Source organism: Myxocyprinus asiaticus, chromosome 17 (assembly GCF_019703515.2).
Source record: "Myxocyprinus asiaticus isolate MX2 ecotype Aquarium Trade chromosome 17, UBuf_Myxa_2, whole genome shotgun sequence".
NCBI classification, from domain to species: Eukaryota; Metazoa; Chordata; class Actinopteri; order Cypriniformes; family Catostomidae; genus Myxocyprinus; species Myxocyprinus asiaticus.
In genome coordinates, this window is record NC_059360.1 from 5624841 (window position 1) to 5643920 (window position 19080).

The 19080-nt window shown below is 37.9% G+C and overlaps 1 protein-coding gene across 1 annotated transcript in view; it reads right to left on the minus strand.

The window, feature by feature from the left end:
- Nucleotides 1-11624: 11624 nt before the first annotated feature.
- The window catches only part of orc3 (origin recognition complex, subunit 3), a 43885-nt gene continuing 36429 nt past the window's right edge, over nt 11625-19080 (minus strand). The window contains exons 18-20 of the mRNA XM_051722424.1: nt 12367-12483; nt 12201-12280; nt 11625-11901 (exon numbers count right to left, since the gene is read on the minus strand). Coding sequence (XP_051578384.1) covers nt 11796-11901; nt 12201-12280; nt 12367-12483 — 303 coding nt within the window. The 3' untranslated portion in view covers nt 11625-11795. The remainder of the gene's footprint in view (nt 11902-12200; nt 12281-12366; nt 12484-19080) is intronic.

Sequence of the window (19080 nt, forward strand, 5' to 3'; positions counted from 1 at the left end):
AGGAAGAAGAATGTCAAGCAAAAAATGACAAATATCGATCTGTTTCTCACCCACACCTATCATATCACTTCTGAAGATATGGATTTAACTACTGGAGACTTATAGATTACTTTAGTGACTACCACACTTGGAGTCGCAAGTTCGAATCCAGGGCGTGCGGAGTGAATCCAGTCAGGCTTCCTAAGCAACCAGTTGGCCCGGTTGCTAGGGTTGGTAGAATCACGTTGGGTCCTCATGGTGTCATGGTAGATTCCCAAAAACAGCAATCGAAGCACAGTCGAGTCAAAGATTTCTCCGAGGTGCAAAGATCTGAGTAAAAAAGCCGAGGTGGTCCGTGGAGCAACTAAAATTACACTTCAGAATCATGCATTTTTTATACAGTTTCTGTTCCCCTTAACTTTTTGAGTGATGGCCTCTTCGTCCAATGAAATCATCTTACGCCTCCCTAGTTTTGTTATCACCGTCTCCCTTCTAGCAGGTCATCCTGACCCAACTTTGCTTCAGTGTAGGCAAAAGCATGACTATTTCATTTTATATGCATAAAACACACTGTAATCACTTCATATGGTTACATATTTTATATTGACTAACTATCATTACTTTCTGCATTAATTTGATTAGTATATTAAATGATTTCCCTTATTACAGTCGTTGGTTACACACATTCCTATAAAATGGAGAGTTGTATGTCCGCCCACATACATGTGTTTCATCTTATTTCTAGCACTAATTAATGCACATATATCATCTGCCTTTTTTGGATGCCAGCTCTGCTCTTATTAAATCATCCTTTCAGTATCCACACACACATCTCCTTCAAGGTCATTTACAGAGTCATACAGAGTTTAACAGAGAGAGGCTGTAATTCTCCCTAGAAGAAGCCAAGCTGCATTTTTCCATTGATTTGCAGGTTGATTATTTAACTGAGTAAATGATAATTAAATCAATAAATTAATGATTAAATATCTATATTGAATAACATTCATAATGCAGTTATTCATAGTACATTGATTACACATTGTCATTTTTAGATCATTGCATACTGCATACAGTTGTGCTCAAAAGTTTGCATACCCTGGCAGAAATTGTGAAATTTTGGCATTGATTTTGAAAATAGTACTGATCATACAAAAAAACTGTCTTTTATTTAAGGATAGTGATCATATGAAGCCATTTATTATCACATAGTTGATTGGCTCCTTTTTAAATCATAATGGTAACAGAAATCACCCAATTGGCCCTGATCAAATGTTTACATACCCTTGAATGTTTGGCCTTATTACAGACACACAAGGTGAAACACACACAGGTTTAAATGGCAATTAAAGGTTAATTTCCCACACCTGTGGCTTTTAAAATTAGTGTCTGTGTATAAATAGTCAATGAGTTTGTTAGCTCTCACGTGGATGCACTGAGCAGGCTAGATACTGAGCCATGGGGAGCAGGAAAGAACTGTCAAAAGACCTGTGTAACAAGGTCAAGGAACTTTATAAAGATGGAAAAGGATATAAAAATATATCCAAAGCCTTGAAAATGCCAGTCAGTACTGTTCAATCACTTATTAAGAAGTGGAAAATTCGGGGATCTCTTGATACCAAGCCAAGGTCAGGTAGACCAAGAAAGATTTCTTGGCCACAACTGCCAAAAGAATTGTTCAGGACATAAAGAAAAACCCACAGGTAACCTCAGGAGAAATACAGACTGCTCTGGAAAAAGATGGTGTGGTTGTTTGAAGGAGCACAACCCAATTTGGAATGCCCAATTCCCAGTGTGCTTTTAAGTCCTTGTGGTGGCGTAGTGATTCGCCTCAATCCGGGTGGCGGAGGATGAATCCCAGTTGCCTCCATGTCTAAGACCATCAACCTGCGCATCTTATCACGTGGCTTGTTGAGTGCATTGCCACGGAGACATAGCATGTGTGGAGGATTCACGCCATCCACCGTGGCATCCGCGCTCAACTCACCACGTGCCCCACCAAGAACGAACCACATTATAGCGACCACGAGGAGGTTACCCCATGTGACTCTACCCACCCTAGCAACCGGGCCAATTTGGTTGCTTAGGAGACCTGGCTGGAGTCACTCAGCACACCCTGGGATACGAACTAGCGAACTAAAGGGGTGGTAGCCAGCGTCTTTTACCACTGAGCTACCCAGGCCCCCGACTCTCTGTGGTCATTAAAAATCCCACTTCTCGTAAAGAGTAGGGGTGCACCTTGGTGTCCTGGCCAAATTTCCCCCATTGGCCCATATCTATCATGGCCTTCTAATAATCCCCTTCCATGAATTGACTACATCACTTTACACTCCTATCCACCAATAGCTGGTGTGTGGTAGGTGTTCTGGCGCATTATGGCTGCTGTCACATCATCCAGGTGGATGCTGCACACTGGTGGTGGTTGAGGAGATTCCCCTATACAAGTGGTACTCAACATTGTTCCTGCAGGCCCTCCCAAAATTTTGTATATCTCCCTTTTCTTACACACCCAATTCAGGTCTTGGAGTCTCCAATAATGAACTGACGAGTTGAATCAGGTGTGTTTGATTAGGGAGATATCCAAAATGTGTAGTGTTGTGGGTCCTCCTGGCACAGGGTTGAGAACCACTGCCCTATACTATGCAAAGTGCTTTGAGTGCCTAGAAAAGCACTATATAAATGCAAGGAACTATTTTTTAAGGAATTATTATTGTATTTCTTAACCATGTATGTAGTTGACGTGAGGCAATAAAGAAATGGTCACAGCTCCAACTACTAACTGGGATTGTTATTGCCACTTAAAATACCGATTTCAGCGTAGGGAACATGTCAGTATTTAACAGCTTAAATGCACTATGTCAGGTATTAATTTTATCTCCTTCCTTCAGAAAGGTTTATTTTTCCACGAGTAGCTCCTCTCTCCCAGGGCTGGATTAAATTACCGGAGCTCAAACCCTGGGGCCCGTGCTGCTGCAGGATGACCCCGAACTCCCAGGGGGGTGCCCAGTCACAGGGGGATTCATCATCAAGAAAGGTGTACTCCTACTCACGAAAAAAAGATTGTCAATCTTTTGCATCATTCGGTCAAGGCAATTATTTACTTCACACAAGGCCTTTGTCTTTGCATATAATTCAGCAGCATTCTGAGCTGTGTGTTGTTCTTTCAGAGAGTCGTAGACTGCTGTTTTTTACTGAATTGCCCCAGGTGTACAGTTTCAGGCCCTCAGTGATGGATAGAAGTTTATGAAAACTCTTAAACAGTTTTATGAAAACAGTCTTAAACTTGCTGAGTCTGGACCAGATGCCTACAGCCATTGGTCTAAATTTTGTCAAGACACTGCAGAACAGCACACACATTGTCAATTACAGCATTGACAGACTTCACCTGACATGCCCAACGTGTTATTGACAGCTGCACCAGCTCAGTTGATTGTAATCCAAGCTGTTTTTGAAGATCAACAAACTTTTGGTGATTAAATATAGATGCACTGAAAAAAGAATAAAGACTCCAGTAAATAAAAAAGTCAAAGGCTTCTGGTATTGCGTTGCATGTATGGTACAGCACAAGATTTAATGTGTATAGAGGTGAAGGTTTGGATGACATGCTTCTGGATGACATACTTTGAAGCAATCCTGTACACCCCCCCACAGCTCCACTCACGACTGAATCACTGTCATGCTGTATGCTTGTACAACACACATTAGATGCAGTGAAAACTCTAAGTTGACTTTACTTTTACATTTATTGAGTAAACTCGTTCCCTCAACTGAATTGAGTAATGTCATCTCCAAACCTTGTGTAATTAAGTTAACTTGGTGATCATATAGAATGAAATTAACTATTTAAGGTAATTTGATGCGAGTAGATTTTCTATTTAAATGTTGTTTCTACTTAATAATTTTAACTCAAATTTGGGTCATACAATAACACCGCTTAAAGACGATTATAACTGATACTAGGTCAATTATAAAATAAACTTATTTCTCCACAGAGATGCATAGACACCTGTACTTCAGTTGCACATGCACAAGGAGAACTGAGATAGTGTTAACAGGGTCCAACTTGATCATAGTGGACACTGATCGTCCTAATAGTGACATCACCTGAAACAATTATTTGCAACAAAACAACATAAATAATACCACAAAACAGCTAAAACATCTATGAATTCTTAATAACTATTTAAATGCCCTATTGTATAAATAGAAAATACACAATTTTGTACTCAATCATTTGAGTTAACACTTAAAATCTCAAGTCTATGAATTTTTAAGAAAAATAAGTTCAAGGAACACAATTATTTGAGATATGAGCCCAAAACTTGACATTTTAAGCAATGCTTAAGATAACTTGTCTTCAAAAAAAACGACTAAAAACACATCTTTACCATGAGCACTTAACCAGTCATTAAAAAAATAAATAAATTCTGTTGCACTTTATTCTGTTTTGAATACTATTATGATGCTAGTGATACTTTGTAATACAGCACTTTTCATACCACTGTCTCCTAAGATGATTCGCTTATGTTTTCCTCTCTTGTAAGTCGCTTTGGATAAAAGCATCTGCCAAATGAATAAATGTAAATGTAAAATGTAACTTGATTTTTCCAGTAATGACATTAGGTTTTACAGTGGGGTCAATTTTATGTGACTTCAGCGTTTACTGTATTGCATCAGTGATGGACTGTGCATCAAAACCATCCAGTTTTGCAAAGGAAATATTCCTTTACTGTCCTCAGGTGTACAAACGTACACACACTTCCAGTTGTTCAGAGTGCCCTTCCCATGCCTCATCAGCAATCAGAGCATACATGTTTGAAATTCTGATTTCTTCATGTTTTGTGTGACCTCTTCTGAAATACATGCAATAATTTTCTACACTGTAGAAATGGGTCAAACTGTGTGAGAAGATTCATGCACTCAAGAAAGTTGCCCTGATTTTGACTCTATTCATCATGCCTACAGAATCCAACCCCCTGCTTTCCTAGAAATGACATCACAGCAACAATACGACAAAGGTATTCATGTCTGTTATTTCTCTTACACAGTCACTATGCAGCTGTTCTGTAATATCTCCATATGTTTTATGTTATGTAACTCTTCATGTCATGGAAGCCTTATGAAGGCTACATTTTTCATGCTCTCTGAATGATTCTCAAGCCCTCATCCAGTTAGAGAAATCTACAATTAATGTGTCTTAATTGTTCGAAAATGATGTTTCCCAAAGAGACGACATGAAAACCAGAATGCAGAATTTCTGGAGTATACTGTTAAATTATTGTACTAATTTTCAAAGAAAGTGTCTTCCAGAAACGGGCAGTAGATTTTAGTTGATTTTCTGTCCGTCTGCAACCCAAAAAGGTCCAACAAGCTCATCTTTAATGATAGCAACCCACATCATTACCTCTCCCCCACACTGCTGGCACCTGGCCCGAACGCATATCATGTGTGCATTAGTGATCCAGCTATGTTTCCACACGTCTGGTCTGTCCAGATCCTCTCTCATCACATCTGTCCATACAACCATTGAAAAATCAGTCTACTGGTATTTCCTGACCCAATCTTATGCTTCAGCTTGTGATTCTTATTAATTCGAGGATGTGTTTCAGCCTTCTTCCCCTTAGCAGACTCCAGGCACCTTGTACTTTGGAGACACCAACAACATCAAAGCTCTGGAAATTGGTAGAAATTTTTCTTTTCAACAGATTTTTGCAGCTCTCCTATTACTAGGCTCCTCATAATTTGGGACTTTTAAAGATAGATAATTTGTGAAAAATGTTGCATAGTGAAGATGTCTTCAAAAATAATAAAATAAATCATTTTCATTTATCACTTAATGTCATCCAAAGTCCAGTAAACATAAAAAAGCTAAATCAATATTTGATGTGACTTTGCCTTTAAAACAGTACCAATTCTCCTTGGTACACCTGGACACAGTTTCTGTGTGCCTTATGTGCCTAAGACTTTTGCACAGTACTGCGTGTGTGTGTATATATATATAAATTAATAATAATAATAATAATATTATATATATATATATATATATATATATATATACATACACACACACACACACACACACATACACACACAGTATATATATGTGTGTGTGTGTGTATATACACTACCTGTCTAAAGTTTTGAAACACTTATTCTTTATTATAATTATTCTTTTTTTATTTATTTTTATCACATTTTAGAATAATAGTAAAGTCATTAAAACTATGGAATAACATAAATGGAACTATGAGAATTATGTTGTGACAAAATAAATCAAAACTGTGTTATATTTTAGCATCTTCAAAGTAGTCACCCTTTGTCTAGAATTTGCAGACATGTACTCTTGACATTTTCTCAACCAACTTCTTGAGGTATCACCCTGGGATGATTTTTAAACAGTATTGAAAGAGTTCCCAACTATGTTGGGCACTTATTGGCTGCTTTTCTTTATTATTTGGTCCAAGTCATCAATTTCAAAAAACATTTTTTTTTAATTAAATTTTAGTTTTATAACGAAATAAATTAATATGGTGGCACAATTATATTTTTGTCTACAAAACTAATTTCAAACAATTAAGCATACGCCTCCAGATCAAAAGATTTTTAAGATCATGAGAAGAGTTTCAAAAGTTTTGACCGGTAGTGTACAGTTGTGCTCAAAGTTTGCATACCCTTGGAGAATTGGTAATATATGTACCATTTTTAAAGAAAACATGAGTGAGCAGGCAAAACACATTTCTTTTATTTCTTATGGGATTCATATTCAACTGTAGGTTATAACAGAATGGCACAATCATAAAACAAAACATGGCAACAAATAAAAAAATGAAATGACCCCTGTTTAAAAGTCTGCATACCCTTAGTTCTTAATAGTGTGTATTGCCCCCTTTAGCATCAATGACAGCGTGCAGTCTTTTGTAATAGTTGTCTATGAGGCCCCAAATTCTTGCAGGTGGTATAGCTGCCCATTCGTCTTGGTTGTAGGTGCTATTGGTTGTTTAAATCAGTTTTACTATCAGAAATAATCGATAATTAATTGTTATTAATTATGGAATAATCAAATAACAATTAAATAACTAAATAGAATTTAACTCATTAAACTATTCTCCAGACATAAACAATATTTAATTGTTATTAATCATGGAATAATCAAATAACAATTAAATAACTAAATAGAATTTAACTCATTAAACTATTCTCCAGAAATAAACAATAATTAATTGTTATTAATCATGGAATAATCAAATAACAATTAAATAACTAAATAGAATTTAACTCAAAACTATTCTCCAGAAATAATCAATAATTAATTGTTATTAATTATGGAATAATCAAATAACAATTAAATAACTAAATAGTAATTAAATGGAGTTTAATTCATTAAACTCTATTATCGGGGCACCACTCTTTGAAAAGAGAAATGATAGCAAGTTACTGATTGAGTCTCATAAAACAAAATCTACCCTGTAGGTTGAGTATCTTAATTGTTATTCAAAATAATCAAAAAGGGGAAAAACTAGTTAAATTATTGCTATACAAATCCAACAGTAATCTAGTTACAGTTAGTTTCTAACACCAATAACATAATAGTACTCTGAGGTAACTTGGGAGTTCTTGACGTGGCAGAGGTTGGCTTCAACACAACATTCAAACAAAAACAAACAGGAGTACTTATTATAATATAACAAGATTTATTATAATCAAGCAGTAGTGAACACAGCCAATACTATCCGAATATAATCCAAAAATAAAATCAAGGATATCCTAAACTAACAGTGGAGCTATATGCTAGTGTGTGTGTGTGTGTGTGTGTCCAGGTGTGGTAACAAAAGGAATCAAAATGGAGGATCAGATTCAAAATGGAGGGTTAAATCCAAAATGGAGCTAATACCACGTGCGGGTGGAAATGAGCGGACACACAAAGGAACTGACGAAACAGGCGGGAGAATTTGGTTCGCCAGCCAGTGAACACAGCCAATACTATCCGAATATAATCCAAAAAATAAAATCAAGGAAATCCTAAACAAACAGTGGAGCTATATGCTAGTGTGTGTGTGTGTGTGCGTGCGTGTGCGTGTGTATGTGTGTCCAGATGTGGTAACAAAGGAATCAAAATGGAGGATCAGGTTCAAAATGGAGGGTTAAGTCCAAAATGGAGCTGATCCCACGTGCGGATGGAAATGAGCGGACACACAAAGGAACTGACGAAACAGGCGGGAGAATTTGGTTCACCAGCCTGAGTCGAACACAAACCGAGGCGCCGCTCACTCAATGAATATCAGTGAGAGAGAGAGAATGAGAGCGAGAGAGAGCGAGGAAAAATGCATGCAGTTTAGTTAAGGGTAACCGCTCGTAACAGCGGGACTGAATTACTAGTTCAAATCACTCAACAAAACAAACGTAACCCCAAAAGAAACTAAAACAAATCTCCCAACTCGAAGCAGCGAGCAGAGTTTAACATACAAATATACTCAAAACATCAGCATTTAGAATCAAAAATAAGATTTAGATTCACAAGAAAAAAAAAAAAAAAATCAGTTTCTAAACTAAATCTGCCCAGATATCAAGCCTTACTTGGGAAATCCTGTGTGATTTCAGTAGGTTTGTTCGTTGGAATTCCTGTTGCATTGAGCGGTCAGGAGAAACGGTCTGGATGGTTCCTTGTCTTACGCTTGTCAGCGAAAAGACGCGTCTCTGCTTTATTCTTCGGATCCAGCGATGGAGAAGAATGCAGACAGTAGTCAACGTTGAATGAAAAAGAGGGAGAAGGGAAACTGGTCGCCTTTCCGTTTTTCAAAATAAATTCACTGTTGCTTTACAGTGAAACTGAACCGGTTGATATAAGTATACTATGAGACTTGAACAAAGCTAAGTTAATCTTACTCTACCGTGGCCAAATGGTGAGGTTAGAAAAACGTGGTCTCTTTGTTCTCAGTCCAAACGGAGGAAAAACTCCTTCAGTACGTGTACAGTACAGATATCCCTTTAACAGCCAGGCAGAGCTTAGCACAGAGAGGCCGAAATTCATCTGTCCACGGGTTTTGTTGACGAGATGACGTCATCGGTCGTAGGCCGCTCGACCAATGGCGTTTGAGACTGGGTCCATGGGCGGGACTTCGCATCCAGTTGTGAATTTGTGAAGGATCCTGGGAAACTGAGTTCAATGTCTCTCCTTTTGATCATAGAACAAAGGGCCATGCGGTCTCTGCTGCCATTTTAAGTGGGCCAAGGCCCTACAAGGTCATGCAAAATCTTTGGTCGTCTTGCAAGAACCGCATGTTTGAGATCTCCCCAGAGTGGCCCGATGATATTAAGGTCAGGAGACTGTGATGGCCACTCCAGAACCTTCACCTTTTTCTGCTGTAACCACTGGAGGGTCAACCTGGCCTTGTGCTTAGGGTCACTGTCGTGCTGGAAAGTCCAAGAGCGTCCCATGTGCAGCTTTCGTGCAGAAGAATGCAAATTGTCTGCCAGCATTTTCTGATAACATGCTGCATTCATCTTGCCATCAATTTTCACAAGATTCCCCGTGCCTTTAGAGCTCACACTCCCCCAAAACATCAGTGAGCCACCACCATGCTTCACAGTGGGGATGGAATTCTTTTCACTATAGAGCTTGTTGACCCCTCTCAAACATAGCGATTATGGTTGTGACCATAAAGCTCTATTTTGGTCTCGTCACTCCAAATTAGTGTGCCAGAAGCTGTGAGATGTGTCAAGGTGTTGTCAGGCATATTGTAACCAGGCTTTTTTGTGGCATTGGCGCAGTAAAGGCTTCTTTCTGGCAACTCGACCATGCAGCTCATTTTTGTTCAAGTATCGTCATATTGTGCTGCTTGAAACAACCACACCGTTTTTTTTTTCCAGAGCAGCCTGTATTTCTCCTGAGGTTACCTGTGGGTTTTTCTTTGTATCCCGAACAATTCTTCTGGCAGTTGTGGCTGAAATCTTTCTTGGTCTACCTGACCTTGGCTTGATATCAAGTGATCCCCGAATTTCCCACTTCTTAATAAGTGATTGAACAGTACTGACTGGTATTTTCAAGGCTTTGGATATCTTTTTATATCCTTTTCCATCTTTATAAAGTTCCATTACCTTGTTACGCAGGTCTTTTGACAGTTCTTTTCTGCTCCCCATGGCTCAGTATCTAGCCTGCTCAGTGCATCCATGTGAGCGCTAACAAACTCACTGACTATTTATACACAGGAACTAATTGCAATTTAAAAAGCCACAGGTGTGGGAAGTTAGCCTTTAATTGCCATTTAAACCTGTGTGTGTCACCTTGTGTGTCTGTAACAAGACCAAACATTCAAGGGTATGTAAACTTTTGATCAGGGCCATTTGGGTGATTTCTGTTATCATTATGATTTAAAAAGGAGCCAAACAACTATGTGATGATAAATGCCTTCATATGATCACAATCCTTAAATAAAAGACTATTTTCAAAATCAATGCCAAAATTTCACAATTTCTGCCAGGGTATGCAAACATTATATATATATATATATATACACACACACACCGGTCACTTTATTAGGTACACCTGTATATCTACTTATTCATGTGATTATCTAATCAGCCAATCGTGTGGCAACAGTGCACACGATTTCTTGATGTATAAGAAAAGGGACTCATCGGACCAGGCGACCTTCTTCCACTGCTCCAAGGTCCAGTTCCGACCCTCGCTTGCCCATTGGAGATGCTTTCAGCGGTGGACAGGGGTCATAATGGGCACTTTGACCGGTCTGCAGCTACGAAGTCCCATATGCAACAGGGTGCGATGCACTGTGGGTTGGGATAGCCTTCGTTGCCCTCATGCATCAATGAGCTTTGGGCGCCAAACACCCTGTCGCCGGTTTGTCCCTCCTCAAGAACCGGGAGCACCCCACAAGCCTTGCCATTTCAGAGATGCTCTGACCCAGTCGTCTGGCCATTATATATATATATATATATATATATATATATATATATATATATATATATATATCACACACACACACACACAGTACTGTGCAAAAGTCTTAGGCACATAAGGCACACAGAAACTGTGTCCAGGTGTACCTAGGAGAATTGGTACTGTTTTAAAGGCAAAGTCACATCAAATATTGATTTAGCTTTTTTATGTTTACTGGACTTTGGATGACATTAAGTGATAAATGAAAATGATTTATTTTATTATTTTTGAAGACATCTTCACTATGCAACATTTTTCACAAGTGCCTAAAACTTTTGCACAGTACTGTATTTATATATTTATTGGCTTGCTCACTGGGGGCTCCAATACATAAAGGCATGATTTTCTGTAAAGCTGCTATGAAACTATATGTTAGTGGTCAGAGCTATTGTGCAGAAGGTGTTGCACTTGCTTTTTTTTTTTAATAAGAAATGTTGGTTGGGGACCCGAGTTCAAATCTACCCTGGGCCATGTCCAGGTCTTTTCCCCACTCTCCTATCTTTCCCTACTACCTTATGAAGGCTAAACATTCCAAAATAAAATGGACTTTGTCATGCTTATGGCCAATATGCTGATGCTATTTTAATTTGATGAATAACTGGCCCATAAATATCACTGATTGATACATTGGTGTTTCTCTAATATAAAATTAAACACATAAATCTTCAGAGAGTTAAAATGTTTGAAAGAGATATTAAAACAGGACACTTTAATGTTTTTATTCCAATGGCAAGATAGCTAACAAATAGAGTAACAAATGCATAACATGTAATACTTGCAGCTGATAGTGGTAGTAGAACTAAGTGCATACAAATTATTATGTGTCTGGCCACTCTCTTGTTAGCAGTGCTTTAAAGATGATTCTTTAACAACCTCCCCAAGTGAGTCTTGCCACATGGTCAGTTTTCTGTTTTGTTGATTTAACAAAACCAAGGAATTCCATCTCGGAAACAGCCTGAATGAAACGAGCACTGTTAATGTTAAGAACAATAAATATTAGAACTATTTTTCAAAGCCCTCTTCTAAAGGGATCTTACTTTTTAGATTATTTTTTTTAAACTATTGCTTGCATTTTTGCAATCCAATATGCAGATTCATGAAAGTCACTTTAAAAAGCATTACCCCTAATGAATTATATAATAGTACCTTTATGAAGTTAAAAATGTATTGAAGATAATCCTAAATTACTACTTAGGAACACTTATTTTTTATGAATAAATAAACATTGCATAGAATTGGAAAAAAAGTGCATATTTTATACAAAGGATACTGCTTGAGACTGTCATATTCACCATACTCATCAGAACTTTGATCTTTGTCCTCAGCAGCTGAGATCACGGTCACAAAGGCCTAGAAATATCAAGAAAAATGCTGTTATTATAGATATCCCACTTGAAGGAAACTGTATTTCAGGTTTATATTTAGTATGTTTATACCTCAAGCCAGTCATATAGATTTATGAGTCTTCCACATTCAAGATGAAGTTTGTAGATAATGCAGATGTCTGGAGCAGTACTGGAGACTGTGCCAGCATTTGTTTTCAGGGCTTCCTTCTGCAGTAAATATAGAACACAGTTACAACACACAAATATTTTTCATGCATATATTTTCATCAATTTGAATAAATGTAACCCGACAGCAGATTCCAAATTTAACATTTATATGTACCCTAAACTATGCAATCTGATAAAAATATCTTTACATGTGCATCACATGTATTCCGAACAAAAGTTAAGTGCATGCGTAGAGCGAATAGTGTCAATATTAGCATAGCGATGAGAAGCTTTTAGAGAAAGCAACCGAGAATAGCTCCACAGTCTGTAATAATTATAGTCTTAAACCTGAGAAAATCCTACAACTTTCATTTCCTCAAAGACTTGTTTGAACAAATTGTAATTTTGTACTTTTGGTCCATTCAGTCTCCAAATAATCCTTTTATCCAATGTAAAGTTTTAAATATTGATCTGTTTCTTACACACAGCTAGTGTTTCGCTTCAGAAGACATTAAATAGCCCACTGGAGTTGTAGGGATTACTTTTATGAGTATATGTGCTTTTTGAAGCTTCACAAATTTGGCACTCATTCACTTGCATTTTTAGGACCTAAAGAGCTAAGATATTCTTCTAAAAATCTTTGTGTTCTGCTGAAGAAAGACAGTCATACACATCTGGGATGGCATGAGGGTGAGTAATGAGAGAATTTTCATTTTTGGGTAAATTATTCCTTTAAGAGTTTTGTTACTGTTGTACTGGAGCTCTTCGCATTGTGCTTAGTGCATGCCACCAGGGCTTGGCCCCAATAATTGCAGCTAAATGTATTAGGGGCCAAGCACCGAAGGTGTGGAGCCCCTATTGTATCTGTTAATGTTCTTTTTAGGGGTCCAAGCACCAAAGGTTCTGGAGCCCTATTGTACTTGTATACATTTTTAGGAGCACAAAGTGTTGTCCATATTGTAGCTGTCAGTTGTCTTATTATTTTTTATTATTATTATTTTTTTTAGGGGTCCAAGCACCAGAGGTACTGGAACCCTATTGCATTTGTACCAATTTTCTTATTATTCTTTTTCGGCCCTATCAGTGTTTAGGCGTCGGAAACCGTATTTCTTAGAAACCCTAAATTTGGCCAGATGGTCCCAAATCCCAACCGCTACTAAGACATATGCGCACACACCCATCCAACACTAGGTAGCACTTTAAAAAGTACATTTACATTTTCGCAAGTGCTTACATATCCATAAAATATTAATTGGAAATATCAACAAAAATGACTGCCATCAGTCAATCAATATTCAGCAGCTAATAAGTTGCACTGTGAACAGCCAGTTGTTATAGAATTTGGCATCCACATACAGATTGCCAAAATTAGGCTTTATACCAAATTATGTGAGAATTGGCCACAAGGTGGTGCTATAATAAGCTATTTCACATTTTTGTAAACTTGAATCGCATTTTAATAGACTTCAGAAATGACTTCAGACTCAACAAAAAGCACTAGTCTTTTATCCTTAACTACTGATATCATTAAGAAAGAATGTTTTATTTGTATGGTTTTATCTGTGTCACATATTTCCCCATGTGTCATGATAGATCGGACCCTTACCATAGAATTCAATGACATATTTCTGCATAAACCCCAAAATGTGATAAGAGTCTCATGAAACATTAGTCACAGAGATATTAATGCATAAAGTTTGTCTCGTATTTTAGTATCGCAATCAGCACGCGTTCAGTTGCATGTGGACTTAAAATAGCTGGCAACTTTTTTTCAAAAGGTAATATTCAATATATTTCACTTTACGAATATTCGCAGTTCGAATTCAGTAAGAAATTCAACCTTGTAACTCCAGACATTGCAGGAAAAGCATTAAGTTCCGATTAACAGCGTAATCGAAGTTCCACCAACATTTTTATCAATAGCCAGTTTTGATTAATACATTTATATCATAAACTGATAAATACAACTTAGTATGTTTGACACTACTTTACTATGCGTGCCATCTTCCATTTTAATGTACAACAATATCTCAGCAAGTCAGTTGTCAGGGCAAAGTGTACCTGGTTTATGAGGAAAAAAGCTGAGCTGCAAGCTATTCAGGCCACTCCGAGAGGGTTAATGAACACAACTCAAGTCTCAAGAGACTGTTTAACATTACATTTTATTTTAAATGTTATTGTTTTCATTGTTTTAACATGTTAATTAATCTCCCTTCTTTTTTAAAGAATATTGCTGTTGTAGACACTGTGACTACTCTTTATTTTTTATTTTTTTGTTTACATATTTATTTACATTGCATTAAAATCACATAAGAACCAACAAATTATAACTACAGCTGTATTCAAAAGGTATTTGTTTTACATGGGGACGTGAGGTAATTCCAGCATTTACAGGGGCTAGTCAGTCATTTTATTGCGGTCTGAATCCAAAATTTACATTTTTTTCCACCATCACCCACGAGACGTTTCCCGGCTGAATTACCTACTGTTTTTAAACAAACACCAAGGTCATGTGGTAATTTAATTTGTGTTCGAATCAACATCTCTGAGTTTAAAAGCAGGAATCAATCCAAAAGTTGTTTTGGAAGTCCTTTTTGATCTCTGCCAAGTGCCATACGGTTACTATTTGAGAAGATGCAGTCATGTGCATGTGTATATTTCATACAATGGATGCTTGCATCACAAAAATGTTGGAAATTATTCACATAAAATATGTCACTGCTTCACCACAGTGAGAGAAAAAAAAAAAAAAAGAGCGCAAGTGCAAAAACGCTCTCATATCAGCGCAAGAAACTAAAGCATGAACAAAGCGCCCCGTGTTCACTATTTACACTTTAGCGTAATTCCAAATATACTTGCACTGCCTATTTTTTTAAAAATGTGTTTGCACAAAATACTCAGGACGCAGTTTGAATCAACTGTCATCCGAAAGCATGAGTTTTATCACAGAAGAGCCATGCAAATTTACTTTAAGCCTGAAAGACAATTACTGTCCAAATAGGGCTTAAGACTGCAGTTTATCTTGTTATATACATCTGGTCTCCAGTGAATGCTTCCCCAATCATTGCACTCAACCTGGGAGGATTTAACTCCACTTTTAAGATGATTAAACCAAGTATTTGTGAGTAATCGGCTGGAAATATGGCTTTAATCTCTTGATAAAGCAAGAAACAGTTGTTTTAAAATGACTTCAAGTGCAAATGGAACTTCCATAATGCTACTAATCATAGCCGAATATGATGACACACAGATTGTGATAATGGTTTATTTGGTAAGGACCTCTCCCTGCTGCTTTTCATCACCCTAGTGTGATTCTTCTTGTGACCACCTTGGTCTTTTATAGACAAAGGCATCATATTAAGTAGGGCTGCCCCCGACCAAAGATTTTCCTAGTCAACTAGTAGGCGTTAATTTAAGCCATTAGTCAACTAGTCGCACGTTTATGATATTAATTTAATTACTTCATATATACACTGCGTGCCCAATTATTAGGCAAGTGAGTATTCTGATCTTATCATTATTTCCATGCACATTTTCCAACTCCAAACCATATAAACTTGAATGCTTATTGGATTCAATCATTTTCAGATGGTATGTATTTGTGTAATGAGGGAGGGTGTGGCGAAAGTGACTAACACCTTATTTCAAGGTGTGCATAATTATTAGGCAGCTTCATCCAAAAAGCAGCAGCCATATCCCCCTGCAGCTCTTTCCTAGTTGCCCACTATAGCTAAGCAGGGTTGAGCCTGGCCAGTACCTGGATGGGAGACCTCCTGGGGAAAACTAAGGTTGCTGCTGGAAGAGGTATTAGGGAGGCCAGCAGGGGGTGCTCGCCCTGTGGTCTGTGTGGGTCCTAATGCCCCAGTATAGTGATGGGGACACTATACTGTAAAAAGGCACCATCTTTCAGATGAGACGTTAAACCGAGGTCCTGACTGTGTGGTCATAAAAAATCCCATAAGCCTTTCTCAATCATGGCCTCCTAATAATCCCCATCCATTAATTGGCTGTATCACTCTACTCTCTCCTCTTCACCAATAGCTGGTGGGTGGTGGGCGTACTGGCGCACTATGGCTGCCGTCGCATCATCCAGGTGGATGCTGCACACTGGTGGTGGTTGAGGAGAGTCCCCCTATACTATGTAAAGTGCTTTGAGTGCCTAGAAAAGCGCTATATAAATGTAAGGAATTATTATTAAAAAAAGAGATTTAATTGACACTGAAAAGTCAAATATTGTAAAATGCCTTTCAGACGGATGCAATACTCTTGAAACAGCTAAACTATTGAGGCGTAAATTGTTGCGAAAAGTCAACTGGGGTGAAAAAAAAACGCATGGAGAAGAAAAGGCGCAAATTAACTACAAAAGACTTAAGAATTAAACGTGAAGCTACCAGGAACCCATTATCCTCCAATGCTACCATATTCCAGAACTGCAACCTACCTGGAGTGTCCAGAAGTACAAGGTGTCAAGTGCTCAGAGACATGGCCAAGGTCAAGAAGGCTGAAACACGACCACCACTGAATATATTCACAAGTTGAAGCATCAAGATTGGGTAAAGAAATACATGAAAACAGATTTTTCAAAGGTTTTATGGACAGATGAAATGAGAGTGACTCTTGATGGACCAGATGGATGGGCCCGTGGCTGGATCACTAAGGGACACAGGGCACCACTTCGAGTCAGGTGCCAGTAAGGTGGAGGAGGGGTACTGGTATGGGCTGCTATAATTAAGGATGAGGTAGTTGGACCTTTTCGAGTTGAAGATGGACTGAATCTCAACTCTCAAACCTACTGCCAGTTTCTGCAAAGTACTTTCTTCAAGCAGTGGTACAGGAAGAAGGCCATGATCTTTATGCAGGACAATGCTCCATCCCGTGCATCCAAGTACTCCACTGCTTGGCTAGCCAGCAAGGGCCTCAAAGATGCCCAAATAATGACTTGGCCTCCTTCCTCACCTGACTTAAATCCTACTGAGAACTTGTGGGCCCTTCTCAAATGTAAGATTTACAGTGAGGGAAGACAATACACCTCTTTGAACAGCATTTGGGAGGCTGTGGTTGCTGCTTCAGCGAAAGTTGATCGTGAACAGATCAAGAAACTGACAGACTCCATGGATGGAAGGCTCATGGCAGTTATTGAAAAGAAGGGTGGCTATATTGGTCACTGAATATTTTTGAAAGGTCAAAAATTTTATTTAATTGTCATTTTGTGTTACTTATTTGTTGCACCTGCTCTAAATTGAGTTGGGAGAAATTATTTTTTTAAATTTAGTCGCCAAATAATTGTGCACACTAATAGTTGCCTAATAATTGTGCACACTTGTATACTCCCCTGAGAAAGACAAAACTCACTTTTTCTTTGTTAAACATTCAGGTTTGTGGTTCAGTAACATTTTGGATTGACTGAGAGCATTGTGATTGTTCAACAATAAAATTAATCCTGAGGAATACAATTTGCCTAATAATTGGGCATGCAGTGTATATTTTGGGGGGCATCAGAAAATGATTTGAGTTCCAGGGCTGAGAAAGAATGTTATAAATAACATTGCTAACACTGTTCTACATTACAGAGAAATACTAAACCGTAATAATTACCTTTAAAATATAAATTTTACAAGCGCACACACAAAGTAAGACACAGAGACACCGGCAAAAGCGGTAATGATCCTGAATGTGTCAGAAAAACCAGCAAGGAGACTGTCTGAACATTTTGTTAATTTATAGAGAGAAATGCACATTAGGGTTGTGCCAACAGACTTCGGGGATCGACGATGGTCAGAGTGATCGCCAATAGCTGTTGCCTATGATGATGTCAAAATTATATTTGGCTCGTTTTCCCATTAATGTAAAACATTATTATTATTATTATTAAGCTATTATTATTATCAAATTAATATTACAAATAATTTGCCCGTAGACACACAGACACGTGCTTGAAGAAACACACTTTATTATATTTTTAAGAACAGATGACAGAAAAGCCGTCTATGCACATGTATGTTTGTTCGGAGGCGTGCAGTCTCATGGAACACGTGCATGTAAAATGTTCCCACTCTTTCTTTGTTTGTCTTCTGAATTTTTTTGTTTTTGTTTTGCAAGAACAGTATCATCTATAAGTGCTGCAACTGACCAGCTCAGGAGGTGCTTTGAGTTCAGTTCGCTTTATTTCCACAGAGCAGTTCATTGTGAACGCAACTCTGCAGCCTATACATCTGTGATTAAAATATTAAATAATACAAAAACACGTTCACCTCGAACCATGATTTATATTTCAGTGATTATTATCATGATTAGAATTATTATTTTTACATTTATAATTCTAAATTTGTGTAAGTAATTTTCCGCCTGCATATTTAGGGGCTGTTTACACAACAACGTTTTCAACTAAAAACTGAAAATTTTTATGCGTTTTGGCTGTTCGTTTACACGACAATGGCGTTTTGGGGCCTGAAAAAGCAAACTTTTGAAAACGGGTTTCAAAGTGCAAGTTTTTGAAAACGATGCCCTTATCGTCTCTGTGTAAACATACAAAAACGTGAATTTGTGAAAACGATGACGTCATGCGCACGCGTATTGCGTGTTCAGTCTGTAGGCATGCGCGCATGTACTTCAAAACTACAATGGCAGGGGCCTGGGTAGCTCAGTGGTAAAATACGC